Source organism: Varroa jacobsoni, unplaced genomic scaffold, assembly GCF_002532875.2.
Source record: "Varroa jacobsoni isolate VJ856 unplaced genomic scaffold, vjacob_1.0 contig01378, whole genome shotgun sequence".
NCBI lineage: Eukaryota > Metazoa > Arthropoda > Arachnida > Mesostigmata > Varroidae > Varroa > Varroa jacobsoni.
In genome coordinates, this window is record NW_019214629.1 from 67,020 (window position 1) to 86,288 (window position 19,269).

Sequence of the window (19,269 nt, forward strand, 5' to 3'; positions counted from 1 at the left end):
TAGAGCGAACTTCGCCGAACTTCGGATCAGCCTCAACATCAACAATCGCAGTACGGGGAGATGGACAATCGAAGTTCTTGCCCGTCTTAGAGTTTGTTTAAGGCTGACATTGCCAGCGCGACCATGACTAAGTATGGTCGCTCGTCAGTTCTATAGAAACCCCTTGCGTTGCCGAGATAACTTTCAAACGTCCGGCGTCGTCTTTGTTAATGCTGCTTAGGCATTTTAGAGAGTCGTCATAAAATTAACGAGTGGTCCCTGCAATTGAATATGCATGCTTGTTTATTGAGCAGGATATACAATAAGAACATATTATGGACGCGTCCGATCTAGCAACAAATCTACAAGCAAAACGGAGTATTTAGTGTAACGGAGAAGGTTCAATGCGGCAGACTCTAAGCGTAAAAGGGTCAAGCTAAGATCATCCATCTGTAAACTAAAAAAGAAAACCGTACGTTAGTTAAATAATGTTAATTTCGGAGGTCCAGACAAGGAAACCCTGACTCCTTTCTACAAATGACCGTTTATAACAGTTGGAGCCTTCCGGGTTCGCAGATTGACGCAGGCGCGCATCTAACCCATTCTGTCGCCTGGGTTCCTCTTCATCTGGGCTCTTTAGTTTTTCTCTAGACAGCAGGTGATGAAGGGCCGGCCGTACGTACTGTCACACAACGTCCCTTCCACAAATAGTCATTAGACAGTTTTATGTATGAGCGTCGAAAATAACATGCCGAATTGTTCCGAACCTTCTATCAGCAAAGCAAAGCTCAAGAGTCGTATGTACGCAGCTTCTAAATAAAGCGTATTTATGCTCTGTAACAATATTTTATTTAAATGAAACAAATAAAAGTAACCCAAATGTAACCCCTGAACTCGACAAATATTCACAGGTGGTACTTGACTTGGTGTTAGCCATTTCCTTAGACCTTCGTTTCAGTATTTCTTCCAATTATGCTACTTTGTACGCAGGATTTTTGCTTTTATCAGAATTGAACTTATTAATTAATATACAGGCAAAAAAGCGCCGCCAGCGGTCGTCAGGTCAACGCCGGTTTCAAATGCTACCTTTATCGCTCATGTGAGTCCTGTTTAGAGCGTCTCACTGTCTCATCCGAATCGTGCGCACTTCCGAATCGTCCCACTGTAAATATCTGTTCGATATTTTTCATCAGTAAATTTTCAGACGCTAGCAGCGCTGTCTCAGATGTTCCCCCTGTTGAGTCTTTTAGGACGTAGCTGGTTTTGACTAGGCATCACGCACATGTAACCCTTCGGGCTGGCATCGATAGCATGTTTCCTATACTAGGAAACAATACTCATGCTTCTTTTTAATGTAGAACGATCTTCGGAATAAGGGATAACAAGTAGAAAAATGATTTTATTCATTTAAATTAATAGTTCCATTCTTTCGTGTCCCGCACGACTATTGGCGGTCTTCATCTACTACAAATTTTTCATGTTTCAAAAACGTTTTCACGATGAATGCGGTAATTTTATTTGCTTGTTGCACCAACGTCATATGTACAATAGGCTATATAATTGTACGTGGCTCTGAACGAGGACTTGAGCAGCTAGGCGATAAATTTACTCGAAAATATCTTTGGCTCGATTAACGGGTTCCAAGTTCTAGTCGATCCTGCCAAGCACCAAAGTAGCCGTCACTCAGAGGCACACGTTTTTAATCTTCCTACTTTATACTCTTGCATGTTTCTTTACTTCTACATACGATTTGAAAGTATTTTCTCCATTCTGTAAGTTTGCTATAATTAATTATTTGTATTTATTCGTTCACTTACTTTATTTCGTTATTTATCGAAGTCAAACGATTGTTGAACCACCATGGGATATTCGTGCCATGCACAGTGAGTACTCTAAAACTGAGGCACGTTTAAGAATAGCACGTTAAGACTGGAAGATGCAGCTCGCTTCTGTCGGATAGCTGAGGTTGATAAGGAGCGATTGAAGGCGCTTTTGAAGTTGAAGCAATTTGTAAACTGGTTGAGAAAATGAAATGCAGTCATATGACTATCGATGGGCACCTTATATTCATAGGATTTACTCTAAAAATTAGGAGCTCCGGGTGCCCCAAAAACTGAGTGAACGTCATGAAAGAATACGGTTTTCCATTGCCTCTCAATCTGTTGCCCGGCATTAAGTAACACAAAGTATAAGAACTGGTTTTTATAGAGAACTTTCACCTTTAATGAAAAGTAACATTTCTAGCTCGATATCAAAAAGCCAAAAAAAAAAATGGCTAGTCCCAGAGGTACATCTCTCCGTAGAGCTACAGCAAACCTCGATCGATTATTTATGTTTTGTGGGAGACGCTTAAAAAGAACAAGACGTTACATACACAACGATACAAATATATCCCAGCTGCGTCAACTAAATACACCTAACTATTCAACAGACGAGGCAAAATCGCTTCCTGCCTATTGAAACCTAGTAGAAAGTTGAATGGAGGATAATACTCACTCCAACGAATCATTATTACGTTGTCCGATAACTAAAAATATTAGGGAACAATGAGTAAATTAATTAGCAGACCGAAGAAACGTGCCGTAACTTAATTTTTTTTATTAAAATTTGAACAATATAATGCGTTTTCTTGCCAAAAATTTCCCTATATAATTGATTCTACACTATCAAAGGAACTTATTACATATATATATATATATATATATTTAGGTTTTGAAACAGGTGTCAACTGTTGTGCGTTGATAACACGGACATCCTAGAGGTAACATACAGTTTTTCTTTAATTTTGCGAGACCAAGGGTGATATACCATAATAATTTATTTATTCGTCTATTTATTAAATACTGTTTAAATTAAATCGGAAAGCGTTTTTTCATCGTGGGTTCATAGTATCTGTACGAGGATATTTGTAAATTTATGTGTCCTATTATAGATAAACCAAAACTTTACTTAGGTTGAGTATGTGCTCTTAACTTAATTGCGTCACGAATTAGATAAGTGCTTATCATATTAATTAGGACATCGTGGAGTAACTACCTTCTGTCTATACGCAGGAAGTTCTTTGATGAAGCGGGGCTTAGGTCACCTCCTTTGACGCTAGGGCTTCTACATTCACAATCTGACAGAGTACTTCGGGCAAATTGACGATATAGACAACTCAGGAGTTAATTGTTATTACTGTCATTATTGATTTTCCCGCAGAAGAGTCAAAATCCAAGATTTGTTTCTATATGTAACAATCTAAGTTCATCGACGTTAATCTAAATCCGGTCTATGTTTGGACATCGCAGTGAACGACTTGCCTGTAGTGACAACTACATATTGTCTATGAACTTCTGCGATTTACTAGGCAAGGACCTTCATGAAGAACGATTGCCGATTGACTGGTCAATATTTTGTACAGTGATGGGTCATCAAAGGGGAAGTAGGATTTTTTGGTGACGACGCTGTTAATTGTTCAAAGATCATCACGCTCTTGACGTAGTGTCGCCGAAACCGAACAGGAAACGTTTGTGATACGTAATACATTACTCAGACGAAACGTGTGTCTTGTAAGCGAAAACCATGACCAGCACTAGACGACTGCTGCAACTATTTTTTGCGCCATCACCAGCAAATTAGCAAAAAGGAAAAAAAATAACGAATGACTATCTAGAAGAACGAAGTAGCCCAAGCGATCACCAGTCAAAGGAAGAGATAAATGAAACATTGGGCGTATTCCAGTACTCGAAATTCCACTACGAAAACAATTTCACCGATAGATTGCTATCATCTTTTTTTTTTTTTTTAATACTGTTATAACTATACTATAAGAAAAAAAAGACTAATTTTAACCAATATAGACGACTGGTTCTTTTGCATCGAAGCATTTCGTAACCGTAATGATACACATCTGTGGATAGAATATTCTATTATAAATACGAACGGGAGCTATACTAAGCATCACTTGAACGCAACTTTCTTATAGATCATAAGGGTCCGATTTAGCTTCACACGTGCCACAGCTTGCAACTTTAACTTGCGCATAATTATCTACTCGTATAACAACGTTGGCTATGTTTTTTTTAAGAAAATCTAAAAATCATGGATTTTTAATGATTGCGTTAACATCTAGCAATCATTAAAAATCGAAGCTTGACCTTACCTTGTTAGTAGCGCAACCCAAAAGTCAATTGAAACTCACAATTTTATTGTGACAATAAGTTAGGTTTTTTGACGCAGATCGATTATCTCGCTTTTACTGTTTACCTGCCGCAAATTATTAATTGCTGAGCGTATGTTTCCTATATTAAAACGTATTTCAACCTCTAAATTCATGAGTCGCTGATGATGCTTAACCTGAAAAACTACTGACTTGGCGCGACTGTTGACCGAATTTCGTCTGCTAGCAATGCCTGGCTTAAGCGTTATAGTTCCAAACAAGTTGACAGTTGATTTTAGAACAATAGTGGGTATCGCTCGGTTTCTATTATCGTACTGTAAATTAGACCATACATCAATATTAGATGCTTCTTTTACTCTCACATAACTTACATGGTTCAAGCAGATAGTACATCCTATTTTCATGTTCATACCAGCCTGACCCTTACTTATTATATACATATAAGGAACAAACTGGTAAAAAGCAATAGGTGACGATGAAGCGTCGATCTCCGAACTTAACTGCTTCTATCAGGGGTAAAATGTTTGTGTGGCTATTGATTAGGTGGGGTGGGGGGGCTAATAAAACAAATAAAAACATTTGCTGCTTACTATGTTTTAGCAGTTTATGCTGCATCGAGGACACTTTATGCCAATAACATATAATTAGTGCGATTTGTATTTGGATTATTTCGATTTATCCTACGACATATACGTTGTGAAAAGGTAAAGGCTATGTGGTTGCTGCAATGACGCTCGCCCAAAAAAATAGTTTTATTTTGTCTTGCGTTTAGATAACTTCGATCTAAGTTTAGTTCTATCCCAGTATTTAGCTCGCAGGCCTCAATCCAGGCCCATGATAAAATCTTCAAAATGTTAATGTTCGCGCTCCGGCAGATATATTCCACAGTTATTGAAGTTACGTACCGAAACAACAAATTGAAGACGCGTTTATTTTGGACGAGAAGCATAGGCCAACCGCCTTGCGTAAATATAACTCTATTTTCGTACATACATATGTCTCTATTAGAGATTTTACATATGTTGAAATGTTTATATGGCACTAGTCCTGTACAAATATGTACATAGTCAGGTTTTCATTCGATGAAGCTCACTCATTCATTAATATCGAAAGTCGCCGATTATTTTTATCGATCCTGCGATCCGGCCAAGATCGATTTCGCTGTTGAATGAAATTTGTTCACAGGCACCTATCTACGCGTTGTATTAGAAAAAGGTTTATTTATACGACAGCTTCTTCTTCGTCCTGTTCGGTAATGTCAAAACGATCTCATTGTCTAAGATACCGTCCGACAACAATCTAATTACGAGCTAGTCGGGTAAAAACGTATATGACGTATAAATATATATTACAGCAAAAAGTTCACCACAGGCTAACAGTTCAATCAATTTTTCAACTAACGGAACGCCGTGCATATAAGATTTCATCAATTACAGTTAAGTTTAATATGATCACGAAACTTAATCCGAAATATCATTGCATTTGACACAGTCCTGCATATTCGGGTTCCACTCCTCTACTTGTACAGTGACCTCAAAGAAAGCATATTTATCTCGGAGTTTTCTCACACACTCCTTTTGTACTCGGTGATAGTCCGTCGTGCCTACTTCGATGCCGACATGAGTGCTCAGCACAGTCTTCTCCATAGTAAGCGCCCAGATTCGAAGGTTGTGCACATGTTTTACACCTCGTACTTCCGTGAGGAGTTCACGTACTTCGCCGAAATCGATTCCTTTTGGCTTGCCCTCCATCAGCACCATGATCGTTTCCTTCAAAATGGTTATCGTCGTAAATAACACAAGTACCGAAAACAGAAATGTGCAGATTGGGTCGACGATGCTGTATTCTGGCCAGAAATGGATAATTAGCGCGGCTACAAAGACCCCCAGCGACTGAAGGAAATCGCCGATCACATGAATGAGTGCAGCGCGCACATTGATATTGGAATTGGCATCCTGTTCATGTGAATGACCATATTTTGTGTCCACTACACGGCCTTGTTCTAAGTCATCATCTGCATGCTTTCCGCCGTCGTGGGTGTGCGCTCCGCTTGTACCGCCATGTGAGTGCCCATGTGAAAGGCCCCCGTAGTGCAACGAACACCCCATGATGATATTGACGATAACGCCAATACCCGCCGATATTAGCATGACCAGCGAATCGATTTCATACTCCTTTTTCACAATACGCTCGACCGCCAAATAGACGAGAATTCCGGTCACGACCCAAATGAGCAGCACGGACGTGAGCGCGCCAATCACTTCGGCTCGGTGCCATCCGAAGCTCATGCGTTTCGACGCGGGTCGCGCCGAGATCCAAATGGCAAACAAACTGATCATAAACGACGCGAAATCGGTAAGTAGATGCGCGGCATCTGTGGCAATCGCCAATGAATTGGCTAGGACGCCTCCAACGCACTCAATCAGCATAAAAAGAAGACAGAGGATCGAGGCAATAATTAATTTTCGTTTGGCCGCTGCATTCGTACTGACCGACGTCTCGGCGTGACAGTGATCCGAACTTGACGAATCGCTTAGGTCTTGATACCGGCAGACAGTGTCCTTATGGTTGCAGTCACAGTCCTTTCGACCGTGGATGCATTTTGATGTCTCAATGGTGGAGTAATGCTGTCGCTTCTTTCGGCTCGTGCTACCATCCTCCGTTGTCAAAGGGGTCTCTTCAAAGTCGGAGAACTTGCCAGTTCTACCTGACGGTTTGACCATACTGCCGCTATTGATTTCCACTGAAATTTCACCGGGAAAAACGTAAAAACTGATCAGACATGGAACATTAGCAATAGCAAGTTATAGTCGTGCCTTTCCGTTTTCGCTTCGAATGTCGGCTGTTGATATTAGCACGATGCCATGTAAGTTAAATCATTTGGAAACGAAAAATGATGGTGAAAAATTATACAAGCTAATAGAAAAAGCTTTTTGTTTTTTTCTGGGTGTAACTTTATTAGTGCTGGTTAAGTTCGGTAGGAATGAGCGTCTTTATCGATTGTTTCTGTAGGTTCTGTAGGTAGTTCTGCTAGGTTTTAGTTGGAAGTCCAATGCACGCCACAAATAAATTTACGTCTATGTGAATGACTAAAGCTATTGCTGAATATGTTTTAATTATTTCTGTTACTGCCAAATAGTCCTCACAAGTAATGACGCTGAAGAAGGTATTGGCTTCAACTTAGCGATGAGCTCTGTTTCCGGTAATAAAAATAGGATAAGTTACTGCTTCAGCTTTGAATCATAATTTGCCATTGGCACACGCGCCCGTAAGCTCATAGCGATGTTAGCGTACTTGGAAGGGTTGTGGCAATGCATCGATAGCCACTTATCTTACATGAAGGAACATTTAGTAACGACCACGCCTCATTCCGCAGATCTGGCCCCTATAGAAAATCATTCTGATAAGTTCACAGTTCGAGTGTGACCCTTTCCAAGATAGCAATAATAAATAATTATCAGCGCCGTAAGAAGGCTGTCTTGAACGTAGGGACTACATCAGGATATGGTAAATTCACGGAGCGGTTTGTACCTCGTAAGTAACATAGCGTTCGACAAAATTTAGGTTAACCTGTGTATTTCGAGTTTTCCGTCCGGTATTGCCGTTCGACATTTGATCAGACGGCTGGCTCCTAACACGAAAGCAAGTGTATCTATGCGCAGGTTCAAACCTAGACTACAACGGGGACCTAATCGAGTAGAAGGTTAACCTTTGTAGAGCTCTACTAATCGTATATTGTAAGCGAGCGGCAGTCTTGGAGCAGTCCATAAAAAGTGTAAATAGTAAATATTAGAGACAACTCGACGGGAGTAATTTCACTACCAATAAAGTTAGACTCGTATTGTATTTTCTAACTGGATGGGGTCATTTGTATACAAATCAGGGGTAATCCTGGGCTTCGGTTACGCAAATTTGTCGTTTCGAAAATAGTTCATAGATGTTTTATGCTGTTTCCACGTGGTAAAGAAGAAGGCTGATCTGGAAAATATACTGAGCTATGACTAATTGCATAGATAAAACCGCATGGCCCAATAATCATATTGTCCTATCAGGTACAAACAGGCTGAAAACAATATATGGATTAGCATTTCCTTCCGATTCAGTAATCTCAGTTTATCAATAAGTACGGTTTTATGTTTTGTTATATATTGCATCTCAACGAAAAGGCTCAGTTTTTTATAGGGGACACCGATCTATTTTTTAAGCGCAGGTCCTCTAATAGATAGTTGTATAAAAATGCCTATTCAACAACACGTATGTCAAGATGAAAAGACTAAACAAGTCTGCCGCTAGTGGCAAGGACGCTGATTTCTAAATGAAGTCAAACTTTTAACAAGTGGATAAACAAAGTTGATGGTTTCCATTCAGATAAAAATACGCGCCACATGCCATATGAAGACCAGTATAATAATTAGCTATTATAATAAATATAATAGCTATTATAATAAATATAATATATCCAGCGTTTTCACGTCCTTATTAACACCAGTTAAAGAAATAAATGTTTAGAGTTTTACATCCGGTATTATCGTCAAGCGTTGCTTCAGACCGCGCGGGCTCGGAACTTACATGGCGACGGGTGTTCGACTCGATCCAATGGTCCGTTCTGCATAGGGACATTCCGAGTAGGCGCACCGTGTGGTCCGTTTTCAAGCTTTTTGGAGCCATCATAATTTGACGGCGTTATTGGCTGTTGCGCATTATCTCTAACATGAATTGCCATTGATTTGGCCTCCTCTTCGAGCTTTAACCTCTTGGCGTCATTGTCCGACCCCGTGACAGCGCCAGCCTTTGACAGATGGCCGTTTACTAGCAAACACCCATTATTTCAGGACAGTGCTCACTAACCCTGCTCCCGTCGTGTAGAATCCATTCAGAGAGGGCTAGTGGGTACGGCAAAACCTATTTCGGTAGCTGATTGCTCTATAGATAGTAAAAACCAAACGTTTATTGTCTAGCTGAAGCGAAGAAGACTAACTTTTCCAGAGGGACTCCCAATATGCCACTATAAGTGCTATAAGTAGCTTACTGATACGACCTTTCCAGAGTCACAACAATTAATGGGACTTTGGGTTTTAGGACAAACGATTTCGAGAAATAAATTCGTACTGGTTTGTATTTTTTCTTTTAATAAAGGTGCTCCTCTATTAGCTGTAGCGCAACAGGTGGACCCTTCGGACCTTACTTACAGTAGCAGCTCCGCTTACTTAAAGTAGGCCGACTACCCTGGTCCGTGAGCACAGTCAAAGTATGATCCATTTTGGGTATCCCTGTTAAGTTTACTACTTGTTTCAAAATGATCTAACCCTTCGTTCACTTCCTTTCCATCAGCTAGTTACACCGAATAATAATCATCCGTTCGTTTTCGGCCGAATTTGCTACGGAGGAACCGGGTTTTTGAGACCATATCTCACAACTTACTGCTATCATTACGCTATCAGCAACTATCTGAATATTAGTTACCGTAGGCAACAGGCGCAATCCACTGCTTAGCGTTCTTTCCTCGGCCATGTGCCATTGACTCTGTGTATAATTTGCTCAAAAAATGCCTATTTCCATTTTTACTTCACTTCCTCACTCTTCTCTGCCTTTCCACTCACGAAGTTTCATCGATGTTGCACCAGTTGCATGTTCACGAGTTGTACACGCACTTCGCCTTTAATACCCTGTCGCCGGTTTTCTGTTTTCTTCCAGGTACCATGACATTCGTTCCGAAAAAGATTCGCTCTCCTACTGTGAGGATTCCCTCCGTGCACGTATCCTTACGTACGCGCTTATGCACGTATATATATGCGCATAAGCAAATAAATCGCGGGAACACACGACATAAATTTCTCCACGACCGTTCGGTGTGAAGCGCGGCAGATTGGCTTCTCCGTATCAAGTCAGCGACATAATCTTCAACCGCCGCACACGTCTAGCAATTCTAGCGAAAGAAAAACCTTATGACAAAGGGGTACAGCTATGTACTGCTAGGCAAAATTATCGCCTATAGCATAAATGAACGGACAAGCGTTTTACTCTGACGCGAAGTAAATACACACGGCCCCGTCTTGCCACAGTTGCGGCGGGAATTGCGACGCTTTCTAAATTATTACTGTCCAACTGATTGGTCTCTTGGCAAATGCGTAGCAGTAAATATTAACAATGTTTATAAAGGCAATGTTTGTATATTACAGGATCCTCCGTGTACCCGTCTCGCCTACATACGCTCGGCAATATTGAGCGTGGAAACGCGACCAACGCCACAGGCGCGATGTCGCAGTGGTTCGTCACGTCCAGTCAACAACAACAAAGCTTAGATAATACAATTCCCATGGCGAGCGCGTGTCGCCGAGACGCTTCACTGTGTCACGCTGTTCCGAGAAGTAGTGGCTAAAGGGAGCGCGTCTACTGCCTATCCTGCGTCTGTAGATGTGTCCTAGTTTGTTTGCATTCGTATTGGTAATAGTTAGTGTTGGTCGGTTAACAGATATGGTACCGTTGTCCGTGAAGAAATTAGTGAAAATCGACAGGAAAAAAAAACGTATTTTATGGTAGCCAGTGTCCAGTTCGAATATATTTTGCATGAAAGCCAACGAAAGTTTAGCGGAATTGGACTAACGACATAGATATGTAGTTCTGCTCATAGATACGCTAGAAGTTATTATTAGAAGTATTAACTAGAAGTAAATTTTCAAGTTGTAGGTTGTAATCGAAGATTTCTTCGATCGAAAATATCTTATAAGCGAAATCTGCTGAAATTAACACCTACGAAAGGACAGATAGTCGGGCCGTCTACGAAGTTCATGTCGTGAGAAGTTAACTGTAATAACACACAATAGGTCATAAGGTTTATAAAACAGAGAAAGTTTTCAAGTAGATAGATTTATTTCGTTACCGTAAGCGCAAGGTAAGTTCCATTGAAAATCGTTCGCAATAGATCAGAATATCCATTAATTATAGGGTTAAGACAAAAAAGTGAACTTCTCCAGACAATAAAATAACTACCGTATGGTTAACTTTCTTCTATGGCTTGATTCTATATAATTGTTGTGATACTGTTCTCATAGTGGTCACATTGTCAAACATCCGTTTACACATGAACTTCGACATAAATAAGTAAGTTCAACATAAAGCCGCATGGATCCATCTCTTACGGATAGCGCTTTTTTTAAACGTCGACGCTTCTCCGTGTCTCGTAGCAGATTGTAACGACGCCTTAGATCATTATCGGTAAAAGCCTACGGTGAAGCGACAGGGACGAATCATACAAGAGACATCGTCGGTTGGAAAATTGCGCCGATACTCTTAGTTAAAGTCGAGTATCCGCCGTTACGTAGATGTCTTAATTTCGCATCATTAGCGTGCTAAAAAGACGACAGTGGGTTTTCCAACGGTACAAGCGACTATTATATGACTGCTGTCTGAGCAAAGTAAGAATCGATAGTTCCAGTTGTTCCGAATTCTCATCGGACACGATCTGTATTCTACATTAGATCAGGATACAATTAATATCTTAAACATCAATTAAAAATATTTCATTAATTAGGCGGCGGTAAAACATATTCGGATATTTTTTTATTTTAGGAAATTTTCTAGAAAAAAAAAACTGAAAGAAACTGTTAAAAACGTCAGTATACATTCTCCTATGGCACCATTATTAAAGAAAATGCCCAGTAGTCTCAAAATCATTTGCGTGATACCAAAGAAAAACTAGTTTGCCGCTCCCAAGTTTTTCGCAAATTATCAACTTGAGATAGCAGTTACATCCAGAACGTAGTGCTCGAATCATTTGAAAACTTTATATATGTAGCATCCTTATGATCCGCATCACTATCGCCTCCATTACCATTGGCCGCAGAGGTAGAGTGTCAATAGTAGGAACACGAGATTAATGACCATCACCACACATCGTTTGGCAGCGCAACGTATTTTGGTGCCTCCAACAGATTGATAACTTGGTCGCTGACACCTAATATCTATGCCGGACGGTATATAATCCAACGGAGAAGACCGCATCGCGATACGATAACCGGTGTGAATAAATCGACCTCCCAGATCGGCCAAGGGCCGTGTGCATTGTCGAGTCGTTATTGCGCCTTAATAGCGTTAGTAGGCCAACTGTTTGACGCACGTCCCGTCGCGGCTAAATCATTGAACAAGACAGGGGACGTGTGCAGAGGACGCTGTTATTGTCCAGTCTGCTGACACAATAGCTCATCTCTTCTTATCAGACTACACATACGCCCTAGATAGGCAGCGCAGCCACAATCTCACAGGCCGCTCATTTTCCCTAGAAGATTAACAACAGTGAAATCCCTCTTCAGCAATTTTCATGTGTCCTCAGTCAGGGTCGAGCAGAAAGTTCGCAAAATCCGTATGTTCAGGTAGGAAACTGGCGCTTTACAAACATCTAGATTGGTTAGTGATCCTTAGTGCTATTGTGAAGTCATCGATCCGTATCAGATGAGATTTTCCTTCTTGTCTGTTCGCAAGCCTCCTTTAGCGAAAACAATATGCTGAACCGTTTACTAAATCAATATCATGCAATGCTAAATTTGCAGAAAAATTCAGTATAACATTAGTGGCTTAATAATATGCCTATATAATAGTTCTTGAAACAACGTTGTCCAATACGTCGGTGTATTAATTGAGTATTTTTAACTGCCGTGAACGTTTGAGCAGCATGTCATAAACCCTCCAGACTTTTAAGCGAGCCTGCTTTTTTCATCATCGTCGTGCCAATCAGTCGGCATCCCCTAAGTTTGAAAAAAAAACTCTGCCATCTAGAATAATTCATGCCTTTTTAACTATATTAGCGCGTTACTAACTTCCGGCCACGAGACAGACACGAGCGCTGCAAAGGCCCTACGTTTCGTGCCTTGTAAGTAACACGATGTATAATTGAGTCACACATACATAGTCCTCATCCTTTCTTGGTGCTTTTTATTCTTTCAATGGTTCAAGGATGTACCTGTGATAATGTTTGTTGTCGATGTTTTTTCGACGAAAAACACAAACTAACTACGCTAGTGTATTGTATATTCAGGTCAAGAAGGAACAGGCTACTACTATAAGTGATCAGAAAAATCAGACCCGATAGATTACAGTAGTTAGATCGAATTAACGATGCCTACCGATTCGAATTGCTTTCGTCCAATCATTCTGGATGGTTGAAAAATCCTGTCTCTGATCGGATTCGGAACCGAGCTTTGTCCGTTAATTACCGAAAGGCGCCATTTACGGAAGGCACAGGTGACCAACGACGGCTGAAATACCGTTTGACTTGTCGTTCATCGACTATCGTGGACTAACTAAACGCTTGACGTAATATGGAATCATATTTAAACGCCTGATCCAGCTACGACCGGCAGCTGTGCCTATCGCATAGAACGAGATAGCGTCAATTTAATTAATGGCTTATCGCTGAGTGCGATATTCGAAAGATGATGATTCATAGAAATTGTACTATTATAGCGTCGCCTAGATGTCCAATGCGCACAAACATAGCATCGGCCGGAGTGATGCAAAATAATTATATCTATTTACTAAGCTGTTACAGACAAATCTGACGGACGTTCAAATAACTTTTAATCTAGACGGCGTTCTAGACAAACGAAATTCTGGCTAATAAATATTCCAGTCGTCCAGGAAGGGCTACATGGCGGAGTATTAGGCTCAAAAAGGTTTTTCAATGTTGAAAACTAGCCCTCGGTGGCTAATTATTGCTCCTCAAATGTCACAGCGCCTGGGGAATTGACGAATATACCCAGATTCAAATCCGTGTGATTACGGGGCTTCCCATGCCCTAAAAAGGACAACTAATAAATAGGCAGATATATCCCACTATCGATTTACTTCGAGGCATGAATAAGGAAATTTCATATGGCAGCGTGAATGATAGGTATACGATTATTCAGAAGCTGCCAGAAAGCTGGGGCAAGTGTGTAAAAAATAGAAAACAGTATTTCCAACACAACTTCAGCTGAACAAGTTCCAAAGTTACTCTATTTCAAAGCCCGTTTTTTTTTTTATAAAGGTTTAATATATATATATATATTAATCGATATTCAAGATAATACGGTATCTACCAGTAGACAAATACTGTTCGTTACATAGTGAAAGGTAACGGTCAAACTGAATACTTGGCCGAATGTCATAGGCCGAAAGTGAATAGTGAGTATTTTTATAATATCTGCAAAAATGCTAATCCCTGCAATCTGCACGAAATGCTCTAATTAGACGTGTGCCGACAAAACTAACGGTAAAAAAGAAGGGGTTCGCTTTGTTATGTCGTACTCATTCCAAGCGGGGTTTGTAGCGCCAGTTTAGGCTGACGAGATTAGTAATGGTGGACAGCAAATGCACGGAATAGAGTACGTTTTTCATGGAACGAAAAATCAACTTGTTTGATTCTTTCAATCGTTTGTAGAATTTGAATTTGGTTGGCTAGATGACGAGTGTGACGGCTGGGACGTGTTCTCGGAACGAAACCATTGTGAGGTTATAGGATCATCTTTGCATACCGTCGCGTCGAAAGCGTATAAATTGGGTAGAAAGGTTTTTAGTTAAAACGTGGACGATATGTGAACTATAAGTTATTACACAGTTGGCTGCGGCACGGTATTAGTCTAGCCGACGGAAATTATAAACAATTAGTGCAACAGACAAATATGCCAACGATTTTTCTGCAATGCAAACGATGCCAAAGCTTATTTCATTTAGCAACTGAATCCCCTAATCCTCTGTTAAAGGGACGCTTTTTAAAACAGCTGAGGCTCTTTAATACATCTTGCTCACTGATCGCAAGTATTAGTTTAAACAACAACCATAATACACGTCGGCCAGCCATACCTAGAACGAATTCAATTAAAAAAAAAAAAAAAAAAAAACAATTGACAAATATTCCACCGTCCACTTTTTGTCGTAACTTCCCCTTTATCTAGTTTTATGTATCATATACCATCTTTTTTTTTTTACCCCGTAGATGGTAGAATAGCGACTTATATTCTTTGCAAACACAATTTTTTTGTTGGCTGTTGACCACTTAGATTTTTTCTCAGTTCTCGTCGGTATGATACGATAATTAACTTTGTACAACTTTTCTTGCGGCAAACTTTATTGTATAGCAAGTTACCTTGTTCAGCTGAGCTATTCACACTAGATGACAGGATTCAGTCCATAATTAGACGTATGTTTGAACATTTCATATATGGATTACACTGAGAAATTAGCTTCCAACGGTATCAGGCATTAAATCCTGCCTAAAACACACGCTAAGACATGCCGCCCAAGAAGCACTAACCGCCTCGTACCTCTTGATTTAAACCGCAGTGAAAATATTAAATAGAACTACGTACCAAATTAATATTGTGAGTAGGATCTGTCCAAGTGTTAGCCACCGGGTCCTTACTGGCCAAGAACCTGCACAAGGACGACGCTTTGGTCCTGAATGCACACTGAAGTAGCTGCAATAACAACAGTAACAGAAGAAATGTGCTATTATTTACTTAGTTGGTTTTAAGGTTCTGCGCCAAGGTGACTGAACCGATCGCTAAATTTAGAGTTCAACGAAAATAGCTTGCGGGTCCAGGAGCCTAGGGGTGACACGTTCCATTTTTTTTACACAAGGACGGCCTACTGGTAGACAAGTCGCCCAGGCCGACGCGAAGGGGTGCAATACATCAATAGGGAATTTTCGGTTAGCTGTTGTTCGCGCAAATTCGTCAAACGATACCGGCTGCCAGACACGATATTGCCAAGCTTCTCTGCCGTTACGGAGCGCGTGAGCATAAGTGCTTCGATTCTGGGGGGAGGAGCACTGATAAAACGATCCACCGAAGCTTACGACAGCGCGCGGCGTTTTGACGAATCTTAATTGAATGTCCAGCTAATATTTTTTGTGGCCGATTTCGCTCCACATTCACTCACCCCTTTCGAACAATGTCAGCTGACTACCACCAAACACAGATAGTTGTGGTAGGCAATGTGTGTTGAAAACGCCATACGTTCGTATTCATTCGGGATGACCGTTTCCGACAGCTGTCGAAATAACACGATCTCGGCAAAGATGTGCACTGCCGTCACGACAGCTGATTGCTACCTGAACGTCGGTCCCTCTAGGTAGAAATCACGCATTCGATATGGAACCTGCGCGTTCATATCCGTTAGACGCCGCTCTTACTGCGTACCACAGCCACCTCCAGCACGACAACCCAATAATGTTTTTATGTCATTATCTATCTATCAGCGGCTTGTAAGGGTCGTTTCTCGATTTCTTTTCAGTTCAGATGACCAACGAGAGCGGTGTGCCCGTGCAAATTGGTTAACCACGAGACCCCACGAATACTCGCGATCGGTCGCCGCATACACAGCCGTTTCTCTTGATCCTCTTTGACCCGAGCGCTGCGAGGTTTTGCCAGCGTCCAGCCGAATCATGCTTAAATATCCTCTCGTACAAAGTATTCGTAAAGCGTTTAAACGATTCGTTATTTGAGTCTCTAGCTTCCGGTAGCTGGCTGCCGGTTACTAAATGTGTCGCACTGCTTTGACGAGTGCAGTGTGCACATCGGCGACTATCGTAGCGCATATTGAATCAGTGGACCCGTCTCCAATAGGTCTTGCAATATATCTACCCGGGTTGATTCTAGCAACAATAGCCGGCCCATGCTCTCTGGTGGTAAGTTTTTTGCCGGTGTTAGTATTAACAGTTGTGCACGCGGCACTCAGTAGCTACTTAATGCTTGGCAACAAACAAGCACTGCCTACTTAAGCCGGAACGGCGACGGGACGCTGTAGACTCAATGCAAAAGATAGACAAACAAATTTGGGACGTGGTGTCGATTAAAACAGCTCGAAATTTTCCGTAAGTTCATCATCTCACAATATCCCTGGCTTTCGACCAGTATATGGATCATTGCATGAGCATGTAACAGGAAGTATTTGAGCTGTCATTCACTTTTGTAGGACGTGGCTCAGTTGAAAGAAAGGGTCAGGTACTCAGGTACGTTTTTTCAGTTAATTGTGCTTGATCAATCTGTCGTACTTCTTCTTCGCTCGACATTACAGCTTATTAGGTACCAGATCAGATATTATAAACGATGTAGCTTGAGTTCTGCATCTGATAAACTATACAAAACAAACCCGGTTATGTGTCTACGCCCAGTTCCGAACCTCTGGATTACCTGACGCGTTCCTCCAAATATATGCCAAGTCTAACAGTAGATGGAAACTAGCAAACTACGTTCGCCCATCAACCAAAGAGTACAATTTACGTCAAAGTCACAAACCCAATCACGATACTGCGAAAACCATAATCTTGTTCTGACGGTGAAGGACAGTCGAAGTCGACTCAGGATCTGATAAGTTTGATCCGAGCGCCTATTCAACGTCTCACTAATCAAAATCCTATTTACAGAAAATCATTCGTGTACAGCCACGCTGTCAGTCATAGCCGTTCCGACATATTACATGGCATAAAATCACAATTAAAGACCCATATTGTATCAAGTGTAATTCGTTCGGTTCCTCATGACGCTATCGGCACTTGGCAAAAAACATACGCACACGTAATCAAGCATTTTTACGAAAGTGCAGAAGATTCGCAGCACGGTAGTTACTCAAAGAAAAATAGGTAACTAAAAGGGTATAAGTAAATTTTGGTGACAAAAACCTGTGCTAACTAATTGTTGCTTAATGCTGCCAACAAATACCCGTGTATAAATACATAAAAAAATATATGTATATACTTTAAATTTATAGGGAGAAATAGAAGGTTACTTATAGAAGGTAGGAATAATCGAATAACTATAGAAATACCCTATCGAAATTTAGAAAATGTCATTTTAGCTTTGCAGACGATACTTGCAGTTTGCTTTAAACTTCAAATAACTGGTCAAAGAAAGATGTACTTTACGTAACCGCATTCTGCAGATACGAACTCTGATATGAACCAGTACTACATCCGAAAAGAGGTCCCAATTGTATCCTGGCCAAGAAAATCCGATTGTCAGACTACGCTTGAGTATTTTTTGAATCAAGGGCCTCGGATCATTTTCCTCCTGGGGCTTCGGATCTAACGTCCTATAATTTCTACATAATCATAACATACTGAAACTTTTATATAATTCCAATCTAGTTGTAAAAAGATGTGAGCGGCATGTCGTCATTTTGATATTTTCACGACGGAGATCACGGCGACAGAGAAGCTGATTGAGTAGCTTTTTTAGCCAGAGATCATTAGAAATTTGGATCTATTGATCCACGTTTAAAACTAATGAGAACCGCACTACTCAGAAGTTGAGATAGATATAAGCTCACAAATACTAATAGAAACACCGTCCTAAAAACGATCAACAGTTATTTATGCATAATATATTCTAAAAGAAGTCGACTTCATTATCAGGCCAAAGGACTGGGCATATTTTACCAGGTTTGTGCTCACCTAACTGAATGAGCCCACTTCACAGTAGACCAGCGCCGCGGCTGGGTGACCGAGCCACCGCAATATTGACTATCTAAAAGATAAACAAATAAAACAAAAGTATTATTCGATATTTTACGAAAAACAAAAATGACAAACCATTGTAGGCAAAGTGTTTATTGTCTGAATAATGTTTCAGCCACCTTCAACGCAGCTTCATTGATGTCATCAAGCAGTTCTGCTTGCAGACCGTGTCGCAGTGTTCGTGTGGGAAGAGCTTCCACGCTGTTCAAGCTTGTCAAAAACGTTTGCGGCGAGAGACAGTAGGTTATTTGTCGGTTACCGCTTGTTCCGCTTGTAGTTGCCCATCAAGCATTACTACCCATATCTCTCTATGAAAATCATAGCTCTGAGTGCTTTCGGTAGCATTTAGCATTCATTTGGTAGAGCAATCCAAGTGACAATTACGTTGGCGCGAGTAGTGAAAACATAGAATGTCAATCTCCATCTTTTCCGGCACCATCAAAGAAACTGCATTGGTCTGAGGATGGCTCAATAAACGGTTAATGTTTTTCCTTTGTTAACGCGATTTTAGGCGTGGTCCCTAAGGACGACACCAACGTCATTGGGTTTATTCTGCGGTTACCTGTTTAGCAGTGAAATTCAATCTGATATGGGCACAAAGGTTAAATATCGTCTTGTGTTGGCTGCCCTGCTTGTTAAT

The 19,269-nt window shown here is 40.8% G+C and overlaps 1 protein-coding gene across 4 annotated transcripts; it reads right to left on the minus strand.

Moving 5' to 3' along the window:
- Window positions 1-366: 366 nt before the first annotated feature.
- Window positions 367-16,525, minus strand: LOC111271991 (proton-coupled zinc antiporter SLC30A2). Of its 4 annotated transcripts, none has more exons than XR_015315558.1 (3): window positions 16,055-16,525; window positions 15,484-15,591; window positions 367-436 (listed from the first exon to the last, which is right to left on the minus strand). XR_015315558.1 is itself a non-coding variant. In XM_022853104.2 (3 exons), exon 3 carries the CDS (start codon window positions 6,862-6,864, stop codon window positions 5,602-5,604), a length of 1,263 nt encoding a protein of 420 aa, XP_022708839.1. In that variant the 5' UTR covers window positions 6,865-6,884; window positions 15,484-15,591; window positions 16,055-16,525; the 3' UTR covers window positions 4,776-5,601. The 4 variants fall into 4 exon arrangements, 2 of the variants coding, with proteins under 2 accessions (XP_022708839.1, XP_022708838.1); XM_022853104.2 differs by lacking the exon at window positions 367-436 and adding an exon at window positions 4,776-6,884; XR_002687262.2 differs by lacking the exon at window positions 367-436 and adding an exon at window positions 10,329-10,946.
- Window positions 16,526-19,269: the final 2,744 nt, after the last annotated feature.

Bases quoted from the DNA above. Each gene is read 5' to 3' on its own strand.
- LOC111271991 (XM_022853103.2), bottom strand. From the start codon at position 8,864: ATGGCAATTCATGTTAGAGATAATGCGCAACAGCCAATAACGCCGTCA. The intron at 6,885-8,710 runs GTAAGTTCCGAG...GTGAAATTTCAG, and splicing joins AGTCGAACACCCGTCGCCAT to TGGAAATCAATAGCGGCAGT.